This window comes from Choloepus didactylus, chromosome 5 (assembly GCF_015220235.1).
Source record: "Choloepus didactylus isolate mChoDid1 chromosome 5, mChoDid1.pri, whole genome shotgun sequence".
NCBI classification, from domain to species: domain Eukaryota; kingdom Metazoa; phylum Chordata; class Mammalia; order Pilosa; family Megalonychidae; genus Choloepus; species Choloepus didactylus.
The window spans coordinates 109,205,051-109,224,563 of NC_051311.1; the positions used below are offsets into that span (position 1 = coordinate 109,205,051).

The 19,513-nt window shown below is 41.1% G+C and overlaps 1 protein-coding gene across 1 annotated transcript in view; it reads left to right on the top strand.

Annotated features, from left to right (window-relative positions):
- ANKIB1 (ankyrin repeat and IBR domain containing 1) overlaps window positions 1-19,513 on the top strand; it is a 138,823-nt gene that overhangs the window by 26,682 nt on the left and 92,628 nt on the right. The window contains 2 exon segments of the mRNA XM_037836653.1: window positions 5,214-5,514; window positions 10,215-10,222. Coding sequence (XP_037692581.1) covers window positions 5,214-5,514; window positions 10,215-10,222 — 309 coding nt within the window.

Sequence of the window (19,513 nt, forward strand, 5' to 3'; positions counted from 1 at the left end):
TTTGATGTCAATGGTGGCTACATAATAGTGGGCCGGGATGGCCACCGGATGAGGGAGGCCAGGCTGCGGGGAACCCATGGGAAGAATATGCTTATTGATTTCCCGCAGATCATTGAGGAGCCTAAATTTCCCTGTGGCCTTTTTATGAATAACAAACACTGGCGAATTATAGGGACTAGTAGAAGGTTCTATGTGGCCAGCGTCCAACTGCTCCTGGACAAGGGCTTGGAGTGCTACTAATTTATGCGTGGGAAGGGGCCACTGCTCTACCCATATAGGTTCCTCAGTATCCCACTGTAGAGGAACGGGCGCTGGAGGTGTTAAACGAGCAGTGGCGCACATCATTGGGGGGGCTGCGCGGTAAGCACTGCCCCAAAAGCGGCGAGGATATCACGGCCCCATAAAATTTGGTCTATGGTGTCCAGAAATAACGGGCGGAAGGTGCCTGAGTGGCCCTCTTCATCCTCCCACTTAACGGGTCTCAAGGCCTGAAGAGAAGTAGAGGTACCGGTGGCTCCCACTACTGAGGGACCATCAAAAACCATGCACATGGTGGCATACTGAGCGGGCATGCAAGAGACTTCTGCCCCTGAATCGAGCGTGCCCGTGTACCATTGTCCCTCTATTTTTAGCTTACGAGTAGGCTTTTCTGGAGTGATAGGGACTGTCCAGAGAAGCGTTTTACTGCCGGTAAAATGATTAGTTTTATTAGAACCGGCCGGCACGCTGCCTCTTAGGGGCGGGGCTGAGGCTTGCCCCGCGTGGAGTTTAAAGCTTGCTCAGTGCCCTGGCGCTGGCTGCCGTCAGGGCACCATGGATAGCAGAGGTTTTTTAAGCTATCCTTGCTAAGATCTCTGTGGCTGCCCTTGCAATCGCGTGCCCAGTGATAGCCACGCTGGCAGCGTGGGCAGGGAGTGGGAGGGGGGCGCCCATTGCGTTGCCTGAAAGGCGGGCGTTTGACCTCCGCATTGGGGCACTCCCGGGCAAAATGACCGCTCTGCCCGCACTTAAAACAACCAGTGGTGGCGGCTAAGGCGGCAGTGACAGCGCCAGAAACAGCCTGGGCTAGGGACGCAGCAGCTGGGTCAAAGGCGCTGCAGGCAAGAACCCAATCATTCAGAGTTTTTTCCCGCAAGGGGAGAATGGCTTGCTTACAGGGGGGGTTAGCCCCTTCTAGAATGAGTTCCCGGGTGAGAGCTAGCTGTGCTTGGGGGTTGCTAACTTTTCTAGCACAGGCTTCTTCAACCCTGGAAACGAAGGTGGCGAAAGGTTCGTTTGGCTCCTGGAGGAGCTTGGTAAAGTTGTCAGGTCGACGGGCAGAGCAGTTGGCAAACGCACGTAAGGCGATGCCTCTGAGGACAGTCCAGAAGGTAGCAGGGGCATGAATATAAGCAGCCGCATTTAGAAACGCTCCCGTGCCCAAATAGGCTTCGGGGGGATGATAGACTCCAATGGCTGCGTCTTGCTCACTTTGCTTAGCTGCCTCGGCCTGGTAGTGAGCACGCCAATCAACAAACTGACCGGGGTTAAAAATTGAACGGGCAAGCGAGGCCCAGTCTTGGGGGATGCAAAAATCCATGCCGAGATCCTGCAGTATTTGAGAAGCGTATGGGCTACCTAACCCGTCCTCCTTGACGGCCCTGCGAAGCTGCTTGATAGTATCTGAGTCAATGGGATACCAGTTATGCGGCCTCTGTGGGGTGGGGGCAAGGTTAAGAGGAAAGCAGCGAAAAGCACGAGAGAAAGGAGGACGCACTTGCAGAAGGCCTGGCACGGGAGTGGGGGTAGGAGGAGCGTTGCCCCAAGGGTTGCCTTGAGGTGTAGAAGGCAGCCAGGGGTTGTTAGTCGGCAGGGTGGGAGGAGCGGCGGCAGCTGCCGGTAGCGGCTCCGAGGGGGAGCTCGCCGGAGGGGGGGGGCGGAAGTGGGAGGCCCCATGCGTCGCAAGATGGCGGCGCAGTGGGCGTGGCTACGACACAAGATGGTGGACCAGCCCTGCCCTGTGAAAGGGCGGGGTCCAAGGCACAAGATGGCGGACTAGCTCCGCCCTGTGAAAGGGCGGGGTCTAAGGCATAAGATGGCGGACTAACTCCGCCCTGCGAATGGGCGGGGCTTAAGGCATAAGATGGCGGACTAACTCCGCCCTGTGAAAGGGAGGGGACTAAGGCATAAGATGGCGGACTAACTCCGCCCTGCGAATGGGCGGGGCTTAAGGCATAAGATGGCGGACTAACTCCGCCCTGTGAAAGGGCGGGGTAAAGCGCATGCGGTTTCCAGCCCGGCTTAGGGCTGACGTCATCACTAGAGCACTTCCTCCCCTCAGTAGAAGAAGAAGGAAGTTCGCCATTTTGGAGCAGTCTGGGGGGGGCGGTTGCAAAGAGGCACAGAGCGCCAAACAAAGAGAGAAAGACACAAAGGACGACAGCAAAGTAATGGAGGGGAAGAGGGAGAGCGTTAGGAAGAATGGGGGTCATAGAAGAAAAGAAGGAGAGGCAGCCGGGATAATGGGGGAAGGGAGGAGCGGCTCCGGAGCGGCGAGGGAGAGGCGGCCCCTAACGCGGAGCGGCGAGGGAGAGGCGGCCCCTAACGCGGAGCGGCGAGGGAGAGGCGGCCCCTAACGCGGAGCGGCGAGGGAGAGGCGGCTCCGGGAGCGGCGAAGGAGAGGCGGCCCTTACCTTGCAGGCGAGGAGAAGGGAAGCTGGAGAGGCGTCCGGGTGAGCGGGCGACCTGCTAAACCGTCGTGTGGAGAATTCCTCACACGGGGCACCAGTTGCGGTCGCGTTTGCTGCTTCGTGGGGGGGGGGCAGCCGGTTGCTGAACCCTCGGCTCTCGGCGTTGCTCTGAGGGTACCGGCGGCGGGGGCTCTTTCCCGGAGGCGAGGGCGAGGCGGGGGACTGGGCCCTAGTCCCCGGCGGAGGCGTGCAAGGAGGGCGGCGAGAAGGAGCAGGCGGGACACGGTTCTTTGAGGGTGTGGAAAACCAAGAGAGCGAGAGCTTTATTAGGCGAGAGCACAAGCTTATATTGGGCGATTAGAGGGCGGGGTAGCTGTAGAGGTCAAAGGCTTGGATTGGTTTAGAGAGGGTGCAGAGGTTGATAGACAGGGGGCGGGAGTTGTTCCGGTAACTGAGCATGCTCACTAGAGGTGGGGGAGTTGCTCTGGCAACGAGGAGTGTCCGAGCAGGACAAGGGGGTGGGGAAAAGGCGGTTCCCTCCGGCAAGCCTCCCCCAACAGTGGTATTTTGGGTGAGGAAATGGGGCCTGCCTCCGGCCTCACTTTCCCAGGCCCGGGGGGCTGTGGAGGGCGCTGTCGCCCGTGCCCACCACCCTCCCCAGGGGCGGATCCGGTCCCCTGGCCCAGGCCCGCCAAGTTGAAGCACGTAATCAGTGTCCCGCAATAGGGTATGGACAGTTTTAGGGGCCATTATTCTACCTACCGTAATTGCCTATAGTATAGCCTCCAGTTCATGATTGCATCCCCTCCATGGGAAGAACTGTGTTATGAGGAACCGGCATGATTACTATAAGTAATACTAATTCATCTGTACCTGCTCCTAAGACTTCACATCTCCTCTCAGGACAATTGAATAAATGTAGATGTTAAAAACCTAACAGACTAGTTTTGAAGGGTTATACTGATGACTGTCTAGAGTCTTGAATGGTAAAAGCAGATCCAGAGTTTTTGTTTTTCCAAAAATTGTCTGGTACTTGTTACTGCCTTACACTAGACCTCTCACTTATCTTCTCATAAGGGTTTTTGCAGATTATCTAATGCATTGAAATTGAAGAGCTCATGCTGCTTCCTTTATGGTCAGTTTCTTTTGTCAGAATCATGTGTTCTAAGATGAGACTACCCTAAATACAATCCAAATATAAGTAGGATTTAGAATTTGGCTCTGCTCTCTTCCCATTGCTCTTGTGGACTTCGACTTAGTAATACTAATGATCTCGCCTCCCCACAGTAAATACAAGCATTCATCTTCAGATAGTTTCTGTTTCTGACATGTAGTCCATTTCATAGTATATTTGTGTTTTCTAGTATAGGCTGATCATATTGTAGCAGGCCTTTCCCAACCTATTCCCACTCTTTTTATAACCATTGAATTTTCTCAAATATTAATCCTATGATGCTAGCTCACGGATAAAATAGAAGCTAAGCACAACCCTCAGATCTGAATTTGTTATTCATTATGGCAGCTTACCTATACCCATGTTTGGTAAATTTGTTTTGACAATTAGTCTATAAATTGCCCTTCTTGCCTTTTTCTTTCTGTCCTTCCCCTTCCTTTTCTGTTGCAGTTTGCTAATGCTGCTGTTATGCAAAATGCCAGAAATGGATTGGCTTTTATAAAGGGGGTTTATTTGGTTACAAATTTACAGTTCTATGGCCATAAACATGTCCAAACTAAGGCATCAACAAGAAGATACCTCCACTGAAGAATGGCTGATGGCGTCCGGAACACCTCTGTCAGCTGGGAAGTCATGTGGCTGGAGTCTGCTGGTCCTTTGCTCCTAGGTTTTGGTTTCAAAATGGCTTTTGCCAAAATGTCTCTGGGCTTGTCTCTCTCAGCCTTTTTAGCTCCTGGGGGTCCTCTCTTAGTTTCTCCAAAGCAAACTCTGGGCTAGCATCTCTTAGCTTAGGATCTCCAAATGTCCTCCTGTCCGCATCTCCAAGCATCAGGTTTCCACATCCTTCTCTAAAATGTCTCTCTCTTACAGGACTCCAGTGATTTATTTAGGACCCACCCTGAATGGGCGGGATCCATATCTCCATGGAGATAATTTAATCAAAGGTCTAGCCCACAGTTGATTGAATCACATCTCCATGGAAATAATCAAAAGATTGTCTGCCCTCACAAGATTGCATTAAAGAATATGGCTTTTGGGGGGACATAATATATTCCCTTCCTTTTTTCTTCTCTTTTCCTTCACTTTTTTCTTCCCTTTCTTTCCTTTATCCTTCCTTTCTTCTTTTCTTTCATTGGCAAGTACTGTAAGAATTTGCATATTTGCTTTTCTTAGCATTTTTGCTCTAGAATGGAGTTGTTTTTATTAGTGTAAGAATAAATTTACAAGTAATCCTATTGTAAATTAAATACTTCAGTAGAAATTGGATTGTTGGTTTAGAAATACAGCTGATCTTTTAAGTTTATCTTCTATGTATTCTTATTTCAAGACAGGAAAAAGCTGTTTTTCATCCTTTTCCTTTACCATTTTAGGACTTTTCTTTTTGGTAGAGATGGAAATCCAAATAAACGGAATGTGCACAATGAAACATCTATGCATTTGTTGTGTATGGGACCTCAAATTATGATATCTGAAGGAGCCCTGCATCCTCGCTTAGCACGCCCTGCTGAAGATGATTTCAGAAGAGCAGATTGTCTGCAGATGATCTTAAGATGGAAAGGAGCAAAACTTGACCAAGGCGAATATGAGAGAGCAGCTATTGATGCTGTTGATAACAAAAAAAACACACCCCTGCACTATGCTGCTGCCTCAGGGATGAAAACCTGTGTAGAGGTAAAAAAAAAAAAAAAAGTTTTTTTAGTTCTGCATGGTAAAATTTGTGTCTTGGTAATATGTAACAATCAGTAAGTTTGTTTTGCTTAACACTTAGTTTAATCATTTTTGTCCCTTTTGTGGTTCTAAAAGAATAAGAGCCCCTTTTAAATAAAGTTATTCCCTTGTTTTAGAGAAAGAACCACCCCCCCAAGTAAACAGTCAACCTTGGGAATAAAATGGAATCAAGATCATTTGCTAACATCCCCTAAGATAATGGTCAAAATTTATACATGTTAGATATGGCAAATCATGGCAAGTGGGACCTATATTTACATTATCTAAAGTTGATGGGTTTCCTAAGCAAGGAATAAATATTAATGAATATGTTTATTGGGGTCTTTTTAAAAACACTTGTGTAATCTTTTCTGTAAATTTTGTAATCTTTTAATTTGCATTTAAGTCTTTCTGAGTACATATTGTATTATATTTGAATTTTTCCGTATATGTTTTTCTTATACTGTATATATAATCTTTAACGATAGGCTTAGATGAAATCAGTTGTATTATATGGGATCTTAGGCTAAAAAAATCATTACTCTTTTTTGTGTCATCACTACTTTCCATACAACAGAACAGGTTTTTCTTAGCTACCAACATTCACGTCAATCCAGACATAACTCACATTAAGTTTTTTTATGTAGATGTTTTGAGTGAGGAGCAATATAGGTTGTATCATAGAGTGTCTTCATTACCAAAAATGTACACCTTTGTTGGAAAAGCAATAATCCTAATGATATTAAAATATATACCTTAATTTTATTCACATATATATACTTCTAAATTGATAAATGTACCCCAAAGTGAATGTCATTTATTTTCCTAATCATGATAAGGAGTTACAGCAATTTATATGATTTTTTTAATTTTTATTTTTAAAAGTGTCATCAGTTCTTTTCACTTCCAAAACTCTTGTGATATTATCTCTTTTTTGCTATTATTCGTGATACTTCTTAATCTTTTAGAATCTTTGTCATTTCATCTCTTAGGTTTGTGTCACCTGTACCCACTAGTTAGTGGCAGTAATTAACTTGGAACTATTTTTTCAAGCAGTGCTTTCTAACATTGATTCACAGCGTGGTAGAAGAATGTAATATCCTAAGATTTGGGAGTGGGGGAAAGGCTTTTTACATATGCCTTTCTGTATATTGTTCTATTCCTACTTCCTATGAGAGAATCCGTGCTGTGATGATTCCTTGTTATTAATGGGACTGCATCATCTTCTTCAAGTGAGTTAGGGTAGAAAATAGCTTATTCTTGATAGTAGTAATAATGCTTTTAAATTGCTGCCTTAATAGCTCACTTCAAACAATTCTCTGTAAGCATTATTTTAATAATTGTTGATTTTGAAGTATATTTACAATGTCATGCTTATTAAATTGTTCAATTTAATAACCAAAAGGTGAGGGAAATTAGTGCCAGGTTTATTCCATACTATTTGGTAGGCCTGGTGATGATTTCCTTGATATGTATGTATGAGTATGTGATTCTCTGTGTTTTAACTGATCTATTGACATATCACTTTACATAAACCATACCATTAAATTACTATATTCAATTTTTCTGTATTCAAAGGAGTTCTTAACTTAATATAAAATTTCCAAAATAGAGCCCTATAAATCATTTGGTTACCTTTATTCTAGTTTTTATCAGCAATTTTCAGTGTAGCATTTTATCCATATAAACCTGTCTTTGATCTCTTACTTGCCCATCCTTAAACCCTGAATGACTTTTGGTTATGTTTATTGCCGTTTAAACTAGAAGAGTTTTCTAGGGAAGTATATGTTAACTAATCTTTAGAGGCCTTATAATGTTTTCTAAAAAAAATAAATATTTTTTTTTCTGAACTTTGTACAACTTATTTATCTTTGGTCTTGAGAATAATCACTAAACAACTAACATTTGTACAGTGCTTTCTTATTTTCATAGTGTTCGTTGGTACCAAGCATGATATAAAGGTTTGGGTTGGATAAAAGAGTGACACATTTATTTTTTTCATAAAGCTAAGCAGAGATGAAAGGAACACTGGTTTCTAGTCTTGATTCTCACAGTGACTCTCTGTGGGAGCTTGAGTGAGTCACTCAACCTCAGTGATAGTTTCATCTTGAAAGGTTGGATAAATAATCTGAAAATTATCTTAAAGACCTGTTTAGCACTAATTTTCTGTTTGTCTGTAATTACAGTAAAATATATCCCATCTTCAGTGTGCATTTTTTAAGATTAAAGAGTGTACTGGTTTGAAACTGTAATGGACCCCAGAAGAGCCATGATTTTTTAATCCAGTCTTGTTGGGTGGAACCTTTCGATTGAATGTTTCCATGGAGATGTAACCCATCCAACCGTGGTGAGACCTTTGATTAAATTATTTCCATGGAGATGTGGCCCTGCCCATTCAGGATGGTCTTGATTAGCTCACTGGAGTCCTTTAAGAGAGCTTAAGGAGAGAAGGAGCTCACAGAAGCTGAGAGAGACATTTTGAAGAGAAGCTAAGATACGTAATCCAGAGTTTGCCCCTAGGAGATGCTAAGAGCCGTCACAGACCTAGATGCTTGGAGATGCTGGGAGATGCAGACAAAAGGACGTTTGGAGATGCTAAGCTAAGGGATGAAGTCCAGAGTTTTCCCTGGAGAAGCTAAGAGAGGACACCCAGAAACTTAGAGACAAACGCCCTAGGAGAACCAAGCAGAGAACTGAGAGAAGCTAAGAGAGACAGAAGCCTAGAGACATTTTGGAGAAAGCCATTTTGAAACACAACCCAGGGGCAAAGGACCAGCAGATGCCAGCCACGTGCCTTGCCAGCTGACAGAGGTGTTCCAGATGCTTTCAGCCTTTCCTTAGTAAAGATGTCCTTTTGTTGATGTCTTAGTTTGGACACTTTTATGGCCTTAGAACTCTAAATTTGTAACCTAATGACCCCCCTTTATAAAAGCCAGTCCATTTCTGGTATTTTGCATAATGGCACCTTTAGCAAACTGGAACAAAGATTTTTTTTCCCCATGGTTAAGGCTAAGCTGTTTTTTAACTAGTAAAGACCTACGTCAACAGAAATGTGCCTTCTTTTAGTTGTTGAAGATGTTCTTTAAAGACAGAGTTGAAGTCAGGTTAGTTGACAATTTCTTACGTACATTTAATAATTTAGACTGTTTCCTCAGCTCATTTTGAACCACGGAAATGAAATATTTACTTAAAAACTTTCCTTTTTCATTTACTAATTTTGTTTAGTGATAAACTAAAAGAGGGTACACCCCCTCACCCCACAGGACATAAAATAAAAACCCCTTAATCAGAGAGTTCTTCTGGAAACCTCCAGTTAAAGATGTCATTTGTCATGTATAGTGTCTATTGCATTAGTGTCTGTCTCAGATGCCTAACCTTGACTCCTCTCTCAAGTTTCTCGTGCTATATTGCTGCCTGGTGGACTTGCTCAATAGGATATTCCGACAGTTTTTCAAGTTGAGCAATTATAAAACTGTACTGTCTTCTTTATCCACTAGCTCTTCCTTTTGATGTCTCATTTCTATTAATAATGCCACTATTATTCCCCATCTCCAGCCCTGAAATCTGGACTTACCATGGACTATCCTTTTTTCTTACTGCAGCAAACTCGTGCCACTCATTTGCAGAATAGAATTCTTCCTTGCCTCTTCTGGCTAGCTCCTCTTTTTTGTCTCTGTGGCCACTCTATAACAAAAAGGGCTTTATGGCAAATCCTCACTTTGGTGTATTTTTCAGAACTTTCTTAAATAGCAAAATCTTGAGTTTTACAAATATTAATTATTCAAAATTGTTTCGATAAAAAGAAATACAAAGAAAAATAGACTGAAAATTGGAAATGCTTGTGTTTAACATTTATTGAACACAAACATAAAAGTGCCTCTAATTCACATATTTTCATATTTCAAAGAATTATGCTTCAGATCATCAATTTTTTTCTATAAAAGGCCAGATAGTAAATATTTCAGGCTTTGTGGGCCATATGATCTCTGTCACAACTCTTCAACTCTGCCACTGTAGCCTGAAAGCAGCCATAAGCAAATGAGTGTGGCAGTTCTGATAAAACTATTTATGACCACTGAAATTTGAATTTCTTATAATTTTCAAATGTCATGAAATATTCTTTTGATTTTTTTTCAGCCGTTTAAAAATGTAAAATTGTTTTTGGCTCCTGGGCCATATAGAATCAGGCAGCAGGCCAGATTTGGCCCATGGATCTTAGTTTGTGGAATGACCCCTGATTATGCAAATTAGGAGAGGCCACACTTCAGAAGTTTATTTTAAGCATATAAAATAACATTATCAGTAGATTGCAAGTCATGTATGCTTTAATTATACAGAGGACTTAGAAAATATCATGTAATGGAAGCACAGCACATAAAAATACAAAACCATTAAAACATAAATCTTATAAGAATTTAATGTAATAAATGATACACTTTTTTCTTAATTAGTGAAGGTTTTTCTTTTCCACTTTGGAATTTTAGAAGCACTGTGGAGAGAGAAGACTTGTTAGGTCTATTAGCAAGGTGCAGTCAATACTCTAATGCTTTTTAACCCCTTGATAGGCTTCTCTAGAGCGAGCCTAATATATTAGTCCTAACTCCATTTGTATTACTCTTTAACTTCTAGTAGTGATTCAATAAATGGTGCTTGTGGACAGGTAGTTGTTATTGTTGATGGTGCTTTACTCTTTGTGAAAAACGTTTTTATAAAATGTGTTATAGATATTTCCAATGTACCCCTGTTCTGCTTATTAAAAGCTTTAAGTGTAACTACTTAGTGTCAGATCAAATAGAGGTCATTAGAAAATCAAAGGTACTAAGTCACACTTTTCCCTTTACATCTACTGGGCCTATTTTACACTTGGGCAGCTATCGGTGCATTTCACACTTTATTGAAAAGCCATAAAAACCATTCACAGGGCTGACTGAGGAGTTCTCCGTAATTATATTGAGTTTTTAGCACCTGAGGTTTTAAAACTATGAAAAGAATACAGGAATTGTGTTTCCAGCTCAGCAACTTAGTAATTTTGCCTATCCGGTCTCCTTTTTCTAGTTTTTAAACAAGAGAGTTATAATCTCATTTTTGCCCCCAAAATATTCTGATGCTAAGGGCCATAATAATTATATATGCAGTGGCTGTTACAGGCATTGAAGAGGTCACTTTAATTATCCTTATCCTGGAAGGTTTCATGGATAGTGATAAGATTTGAGTCGGTAAGATTTCAGTTTAAGTAGTTGGAGGAGGCTACTCAAAATGTGGTTCTCAAACCTCCAGTATCAGCAACTCCTGGAAACTTGTTAGAAGTGCAGATTCTCAGGCCTCATCAGACCTCCAGATTCCAAATCAGGATAACTGGGGATAGACCTCCAGAATGTTTTTTGTTAGTTCTCCAAGTGACTCTTTTGCATGCCAGAGTCTGAGAATGCTATTCTATGTCTTAAGTATATGCAGATTGAACTTTTTTTGTGTGGAGGAATAATGAGGAAGATGTTTTTAAAAGAAGATAGAAGGGTCAAGAATTTGGGGGTTGTTTTATAGAAAATTGAGCCATTGAAAATTTTTGATTGGAAAAGTGATGTGTAAGCAATAGGGTATGATTAATTTAATAGTAGTAATGTAAAATAGATTTGAACAGGATATGACTAAAGCAGTGGTTCTTAAAGCCTTACTGTTCAAAGAATGGTCTTCCGATTGGCATTGGCATTAATCACTTGGGAACTTGTCAGAAACATAAACTCTCAGGCCCCATCCCAGACCTACTGAATCTGAATCTGTATTTTAACAAGACCCCATGGTGGTTCATATTTACATTAAATATGTATACCTGTAAAAAGTGTACATCTCTAATCCCTACCCCATACTCACCTAATCAGAATATCTAGCTACCCAGGTGACTCGTACACAGTTTGGAAACCGTTGTGTGGAACAGTAGTTTTAACCATAGCTGCACAAAACATTGCGTTGTATAGGCCGTACTCAGACCAATAAAGCTGAAATCTCTGAGGGAGTGCCCAGACACTGGTATTTTAAAATTCTTCAGATGATTCCAGTGTGCAGCCAAGGTAAAGAACCAGTGCACTAAAAAAGTTAAAAAATTATTGTACTAATTCTGATGTGAGATGATAAAGAGCCTGGGTTGGTATAGTGGCATCACACATGGAAAGAATAAGGTGGATGCAAGGGACATTGTGAAGAACTGGTGGCATTTGGTGACTAGGTCAGTTGATACAAGAAAGCAAGGGGAGAGATGGGTTAGAAATGGTGGAGGCTTTAAAATATTAACAATGGTGTGCTATCTTTGGATGATAGAGTTTTCTTTCTTGATTTTAACACATTTTCTATAATAATCTGTTATCACATCTTATAATTAGGATGAAATAAAATTAATGTATTTTTAAATAAAATGAATGTAGTTTTGAACTTGGGTGACTTTGAAGGCTGCTAACAAGTAACAGATACTTAATGAAAAAAAAGTGTAGGTATTAGTTGGAAGGAAGGGAGCACAGGTTGTTTTCATTTAGAAGAGGAAATTGAAGTCTTAGATTATCCACATGGCTGTTGAAATTAGGACTAAATGTTTGAGAATAAAGAATAGAGATTGAGAATTTAGAGTCTGCATAGAGTTGATTGCTAAAGCAAGATACTGTGTTGTAGATGAGAAATCCAAGGAAAATATCTAGATTACTGATAAAATAAGAGATTTAAAACTGCTGCATTAATTGCCTGTGTTTAAAGGGGGGGTAAAGAACAAAGAATGGAGCCCATGGAGGAAACAGAAACAGATAAGTAAAAGAACCAAGATGATAAAATGTCAAGGATGCCAAGAGAAGAATTTCAAAGGGAGGAGGTAGTCAGTCATGTGACAATGCTGTAGGAATGTTAAGGAAATGGAGGACTGAGAAAGCAATTGGATTTTCAGATAAGAGTATTAGGGACTCTTGGGAATATTGTTTCAGTAAAATGGTCAAGGGAGGAGTCAGATTGCAGGGAGCAATTGCGGAAGTGCAGAGAGATTGGATATCAGTCACCAATTTGAGAAATATGGCTGAGAAAGAAAGGAAAGTATTAGGGTAACTAGAAGGATAGCAGAATTAACATAGGAGACCCATCTAGAAGCCAGTAGAAAACTAGAAAATGAAGATGGAAAAGACAGAAAGAGTAAAGGAGTACTCAGGGTCAAAATGGTAATTTAAAAACTGGAACAGACTTTAGGAATCATCTTATTTTTGCCTCTTAAAATTATATAAGCTGCGTTTTACCATTGTACCTGTGTAAATTAAGGCTTAAAGAGGTTAATGATTTACCTAGCCACCAGCCATTTAAATTATGCATCAAAGGGGTAAGGAAGGATTTTTCTTAAATGTCAGGGGCTACCTTACCCCTCTGACTCTGAGATGGGAAAGGAAAGGAAGGGAGAATTGATGGACAGACATGTTGAGATGGTGAAAATTGGATGTTTGTTTTCAGGTATTACATTTTTTGTACCACCAAGAGTTTGAAATAAGCTAAAAAAAACAGATTTGACTGAAGAGAAAATATTCAGTCCTCCTTATCTTACTTGAGAGTGAGGGTAAATGATTCTTTTAGTTGGGATGCTTTTGTGGAAGGATTTTTAAATTCCCTTTTTTTACTTGACTGTTAAGTAAAAGGAAAACTGACTGTGCAACAGTAGTTTAACAGGTATTGCCATGTAGTATAAACACTTACTGGTGAAGTGCTTTTTAACACGTACCCCTCCGATGTAAGCATAATGCTGCTAGCTGGCTTCTATACCAGAGGTAGTATACATGCTGAATTTCCTTGCAAAACAAATGCTACAACCATGGACCTGCCATTCTACCATCATTTTATGAGTTTCTATACAGGTGCCTCTTGGAATAATGAAGCAAATGTCTTTGTGCCATCCCCCACCCCACCCCCAATCTCATTTTGGGGACTCCTTGAAAAGACAGATAGCCAACCCAGGCAAGAAATCTCACCTTATCCAAGATCTTGCAATGTCAGCCTTCTCTTAACAATGGCTTCTCATACATCCCCTCTCCACAGACTCTTTTTTTTTTTTTTACTCCCGAGAGAATGGAGCCTACACTCCAATATATCCTTTTAAGAAAGTTACCGCTACCAAGAGTCTGGAATGGCACAATCTTTTAAATTTTATCTTTGTTAAAGAAAACTGAAGCATCAAGTTACAGAGGATTTGTCTTTGTTAATATTTAGAATCCCTTCTGTGATAATTTCTGTTTGAATGTAAATCAAATCATGCCTTTGAAAGCTCTCCCAGTGTGCTACTCAGAAATCATTTTCTATAGCTCTGAATAGAGAATTGGAGACTAAAGCTCTCTTAGTTCTGCAGCAGTCAGAAGCAAAGTACAGTAGTTCATTTTTTATTTAGGCATTGAATAATTTATGAAGCAGAAAGGCTAAAAATAGTAATAGGTCCTGCTTATAGGTATGATGTCTGTGGTCTTACTACAAGTGCTCAGTACTGAGTGGATTAGGTAATAAAAATTTATCAGTTTTCACAGTTACTCCCTGTGCTTTAGAGTCCTTGAGTCCCAAAATTTTGAGCATAAGAATCTCCAGGAGATCAGAATTAGATTCTAATTTAGAGGCCTGAGGTGGGAAGGAGTTGGGTAAAGATCCTGAGATGCTGCAGTTATAACAAACTCCCACATTATCCTTGCACTAAGGAAATAGCAACTGACATAACCTTGCTTTCAGGCTGTAAAAGTTAGCTGTTACAATGACTGCCTAAAGCTAGAGTCAGCAAATTCCTTCTCTCTGAAGGACCAGTTAGTAAATATTTTAAGCTTTGTGGCCACAAATCAGTGTCTCTTATTCTTCTTGGTTTGTTTGTTTCCTTGTTTCTATAACTTTAAAAATCTTTAAACCATTCTTAGCTCTGAGGCATACTTCTGGCCTAGAGCAAGAAGCTGAAGTCAAATCAGTTGGGTTTGTCAAGCTAGCCTGTGGCTTCCAGCATGGCATAGATTTAAGTCCCTTAGTTTTGCCGGACCCTTTGGGCATGACTGTAGTTGAAAAATGTGTTTGTTTCCTAGGGCTGCTGGAACAAAGTACCACAAATTGGGTGGTTTAAAACAACAGAAATTTGTTGTCTCACAGTTCTGGAGGCTAGAAGTTCCAAATCAAAGTGTGACAGGGCCATGCTGTCCTGCCTCCATCTTTACATGGCCTTTCTTCCTGTGTGTCTGTATCTCTCTGTTTCTTCTCTTCTTATGAGGACACCATTCACATTAGATTGAGTCCACCCTAATCCCAGTCGTTAAGTAATTACATCTTCAATGACCCTATTTCCAAATAAGGTCACATTCTGAGATACTGGGGGTTAAGATTTCAACATATCTTTTTGGGGGACACAATTCAACCCATGACAAACCATAGGGATTCCAGTTCCAAAAGAAGTAAAAGAACTTTCCAGGAAGGTGTATGTGTGTTTGTTGAGGGCAGGGGAAATGAAATTATTTGGAAGAAAATGAAAAGATATTATTATTTTGTTTAATCCCTATACAAAAGTGAAAACCTCTAAAAGGTACTGACATTTGGATCATAAATAAGAGCCTGGGCAGAACTTTGTGGTAGACCCAGGACACACTTGACTTCTTTATATATTTTATCTGAGATTAATATTGCTACACCTGCTTTCTTTTGGCTGTAGCTTGCATGAAATATTTTTTTCCATCCTTTCACTTTCAGTTTCTTTGTGTCCCTGTGTCTAAGATGAGTCTCTTGTATGCAACATATTGATGGTTCATTTTTTTTATCCATTCTGCAAATCTATATCTTTTAATTGGGGAGTTTAATCCATTTACATTCAACGTTATAACCGTGAAGGCATTTCTTGAATCAGCCATCTTATCCTTTGGTTTATGTTTGTCATATTTTTCCCCTCTCTCTATTAACATCCTTTATTGTACCCATACCGAATCTCTTTAGTACTGAACCTTTCTCCAAGTCTCTCTGTCCTTTCTTTGTTTCTCTGTCTGTAGGGCTCCCTTTAGTATCTCCAGTACGGCAGGTCTCTTGTTAGCAAATTCTCTCAGCATTTGTTTGTCTGTGAAAAATTTAAGCTCTCCCTCATATTTGAAGGAGAGCTTTGCTGGATAAAGTATTCTTGGTTGGAAATTTTTCTCACTCAGAATTTTAAATATATCGTGCCACTGCCTTCTTGCCTCCATGGTGGCTGCTGAGTAGTCACTACTTAGTCTTATGCTGTTTCTTTTGTATGTGGTGAATTGCTTTTCTCTTGCTGCTTTCAGAACTTGCTCCTTCTCTTCTGTGTTTGACAGTGTGATCAGAATATGTCTCGGAGTGGGTTTATTTGGATTTATTCTATTTGGAGTTCGCTGAGCATTTATGATTTGTGTATTTATGTTGTTTAGAAGATTTGGGAAGTTTTCCCCAACAATTTCTTTGAATACTCTTCCTAGACCTTTACCCTTTTCTTCCCCTTCTGGAACACCAATGAGTCTTATATTCGGACGTTTCATATTATCTATCATATCCCTGAGGTCCATTTCGATTTTTTCAATTTTTTTCCCCATTCTTTCTTTTGTGCTTTTATTTTCCATTCTGTCATCTTCCAGGTCACTGATTCGTTGTTCAACTTCCTCTAGTCTTGTACTATGAGTGTCCAGAATCTTTTTAATTTGGTCAACAGTTTCTTTAATTTCCATAAGATCATCTGTTTTTTTATTTAGTCTTGCAGTGTCTTCTTTATGCTTTTCTAGGGTCTTCTTGATTTCCTTTGTATCCCGTACTATGGTCTCATTGTTCATCTTTAGTTCTTTGAGTAGCTGCTCTAGGTGCTGTGTCTCTTCTGATATTTTGATTTGGGTGCCTGGACTTGGGTTATCCATATCGTCTGGTTTTTTCATATGCTTTTATAATTTTCTGTTGTTTTGGCCTCTTGGCATTTGCTGAACTTGATAGGGTTCTTTTAGGATTTGTAGACCAATTGAAGTCCTTATCTCTAATTTTTCAGATCTACAGCTTCGTGGAGTACACTTTCTCTAACTAACCAGCAGGTGGCGTCCACGAGCCACCTGTTCTCCACAAGCCAGTTCTCCCCTGCTTAGCCTTTGTGGTGAGTGGGGGAGTGAGTCTTGTTGGGTCCAATTGGTGTACCAAGCTTGCGTGTGTAGTTGGTGTTGCCCGCCCTGTATATGGGGTGTGTTTCTGGGCAGTCAGGGAGGGGAGTGGCTCTAACAATCAAATCTCCCTGGTGATCCTGGAGTTTTAAAGCTGCTGCAATAGTCTAATCCTTCAGTTCAGTCCTGCCACAGTTTGTCTCTGCCACTGACCCACAAGTCCTCGGTATTGGCGTATGGCTCCTGAGACTTGGAAGTGGGCCCCTCTTCCAGGCTGTGCACCCCTGGTCCTCTGTTGAGGGATGACTGTGCTATGTCACAGGTGAGTGCCATCCCCCCGGGGCAGTTCTGGGCTGCTGGGCTGTGTAGGGAAGCTCCCAGTCTGCTGAAATGATGACTGAATGGGGCTTTGTTAATTCACACTGCTCCACCTTCCCAGCTCTGGGACAATCAGCTGAGGTTGCAGGGAAGGCGAATGTCCACGCCCAGTTTTGTGGTGTGTGCCTGTTATTTGAAGCGCTTCCGTCACACTGGGTTGTCTGGGGCAGCTCTGGGCTATGGGGCTGGCGATGGGCAGGAGTGTTTCCTGTCCTCCAGGATGATGGCTGTGAGCGGACACCCCCCTTTTCTTGGGAAGTTGTGGTGTTAGTGAATTTTCTCAGCCACTGGATTATTGCCTTTTGTCTCAGAGCTCTCTTAGTTCTGCTCTTGTCTTGACCTGCCCAAATTGCAAGTCTTTGAAGCTTTCTGTATTGGGCTTCTTAGAGTAATTGTTTTAGAAAAAGAAAAAGGGATTAAAAAAAAGGGCCCTCCTCAGAGATCTAATGGGCTATTAAAATGCTAAGAGACAAAGCAATTAGGGCCATTAAGGAAAGGTCCACAGGGCAGAGAGATCAGCTTTTCTTCGGGATTTGCATATGAGCCTCAGGGCCTGAGCTCTGCCCTTCCCCTTTCTATGTTCACCAGAACTCCAAAATCCTCCGCTTTTATTTTGGAGTTTTTCGTGTTGTTTTTTTCTATGCCTGTCTCCTCTCTGCTGGGCTGGCTGTTCTCAGATTCTCTGGTGTCTGGTCTCAGTCTATCTATGGTTGGAGTTTGGATCAGTAGAATGAGTTTCTGATAAGGGCTGCCACTGCAGTTCTCCCTTCTCCTTTCCGGAGCTGACAGCCCCTCCTCCCACGGGACTGAGCCTGGCAGGGAGGGTGCGGGTCCCTGGCCACAAAACTTACAGATTTTGCTGATCTCAGCAGTTCCACGTTTTCATGAGTGTTGTATGAAGTATGCCCAAAGTCAGATTGCTCTGTGGTGTCCAGTCCACGCAGTTCCTGGCTTTCTACCTACTTTCCTGGAGGAGTAACTAAAACATATAGCTCACCAGTCCACCATCTTGCCCCGCCTCTCTTAATATATATATACACACACACACATCCTACATACTATATACTACATCCTATATACTACAAGCTAGTAAAATATCCAGTCATGGCTAAGAACATTTAATCTAGGTTTAAGCCCTTGTACACTTTGTCCATTACTTTTTACAAAGTATTTCTTTTATTTCACATTCAGAGAATCTTATATGTGTCTGGTATGCATGTACATAAACTTTCAGTCTTATGTCTCTTTGAGATTGTCGTAAACAGCTTGACTAGGAGGGATAGGGCTAGATTCTAAAATTTATTTGGGACCATGGAAATGATAGTTGGGAAGAAAACTATTTGCACAAGACAGATTTCTAGATATTTTTTGCTGCTAATTTTTTATAATATTTTCTGAGCGTTTTGACAAAGATTTATTATTGTAACCTGTAAGTGATTCTTTTAAAGTTTTTTTTTTTTTTCAGTGAATGTCTGGCACATTGCAATCCTCAAACATGTGGTTTTCTTTGTTGTATTGGCATAATCAGTGACTTCTACATTCAACTATAACATTTGAACAATTTTTATCAGCAAGTATTTTCAATTAATAAATAAAGTTTGAAAGGCATGTAAGAATAGATTTAAACTTGCGAAATGTAAAGATTAAAAACATCAAGTCACTGTAGCTTTAGTTATTACTTTCTGTGTATTAAGATTAGATGCTAGCACTGCATGTGTTGTGCATATTCTGTTTTTATTAAAACAAAAAGTTGAGCTGAAAAAAAAAAGGAAAACAAAAGAACATGTTTGAACTTGTGTCTGAATTCTAGGTCCACTACTTCCTAGCCTGGTTACTTTGGACAAGATACGTAACTTTTCTGAGATGTAGTAATACGCCTGTCACACAAAGTTGTTAGTATTAAATGTGTATTTAAAATATATAGCATAAGTGCTTGGCACTTAGAAAACATTCAATAAAATGTGGCTATTACCATATTAATATGGGTATGACTGAATCCTGTAAAAGAATCAGCTCGATGACTTTTTGTCAAACTGTCCTTTAGGGTTGTCCTAGATTATGGCCCTCATTGCATTCACTCCATTCTTATTGTTTCTGCAGGCATGTGGGGAATCTGGAACCTACAGCTTTTACTAAAAACATACCTACTTTCTGCAAAGCCAGCAGAAACCTCAATAATTAAGCCACTATTCCATGTATTTTTCAAGAAAGAATGTTGAATTTTGTCAAATGCCTTTTCTGCATCAATCGAGATGATCATGTGGTTCTTCTGCTTTGATTTATTGATGTGGTGTATTACATTAATTGATTTTCTTGTATTGAACCAGCCTTGCGTACCTGGGAAAAATCCCACCTGGTCATAGTGTATAATTCTTTTAATGTGTTGCTGGATTTGATTTGCAAGTTTTTTGTTTTGTTTTGTTTTTTTGAGGATTTTTGCATCTATATTCATTAAAGAAATTGGTCTATAATTT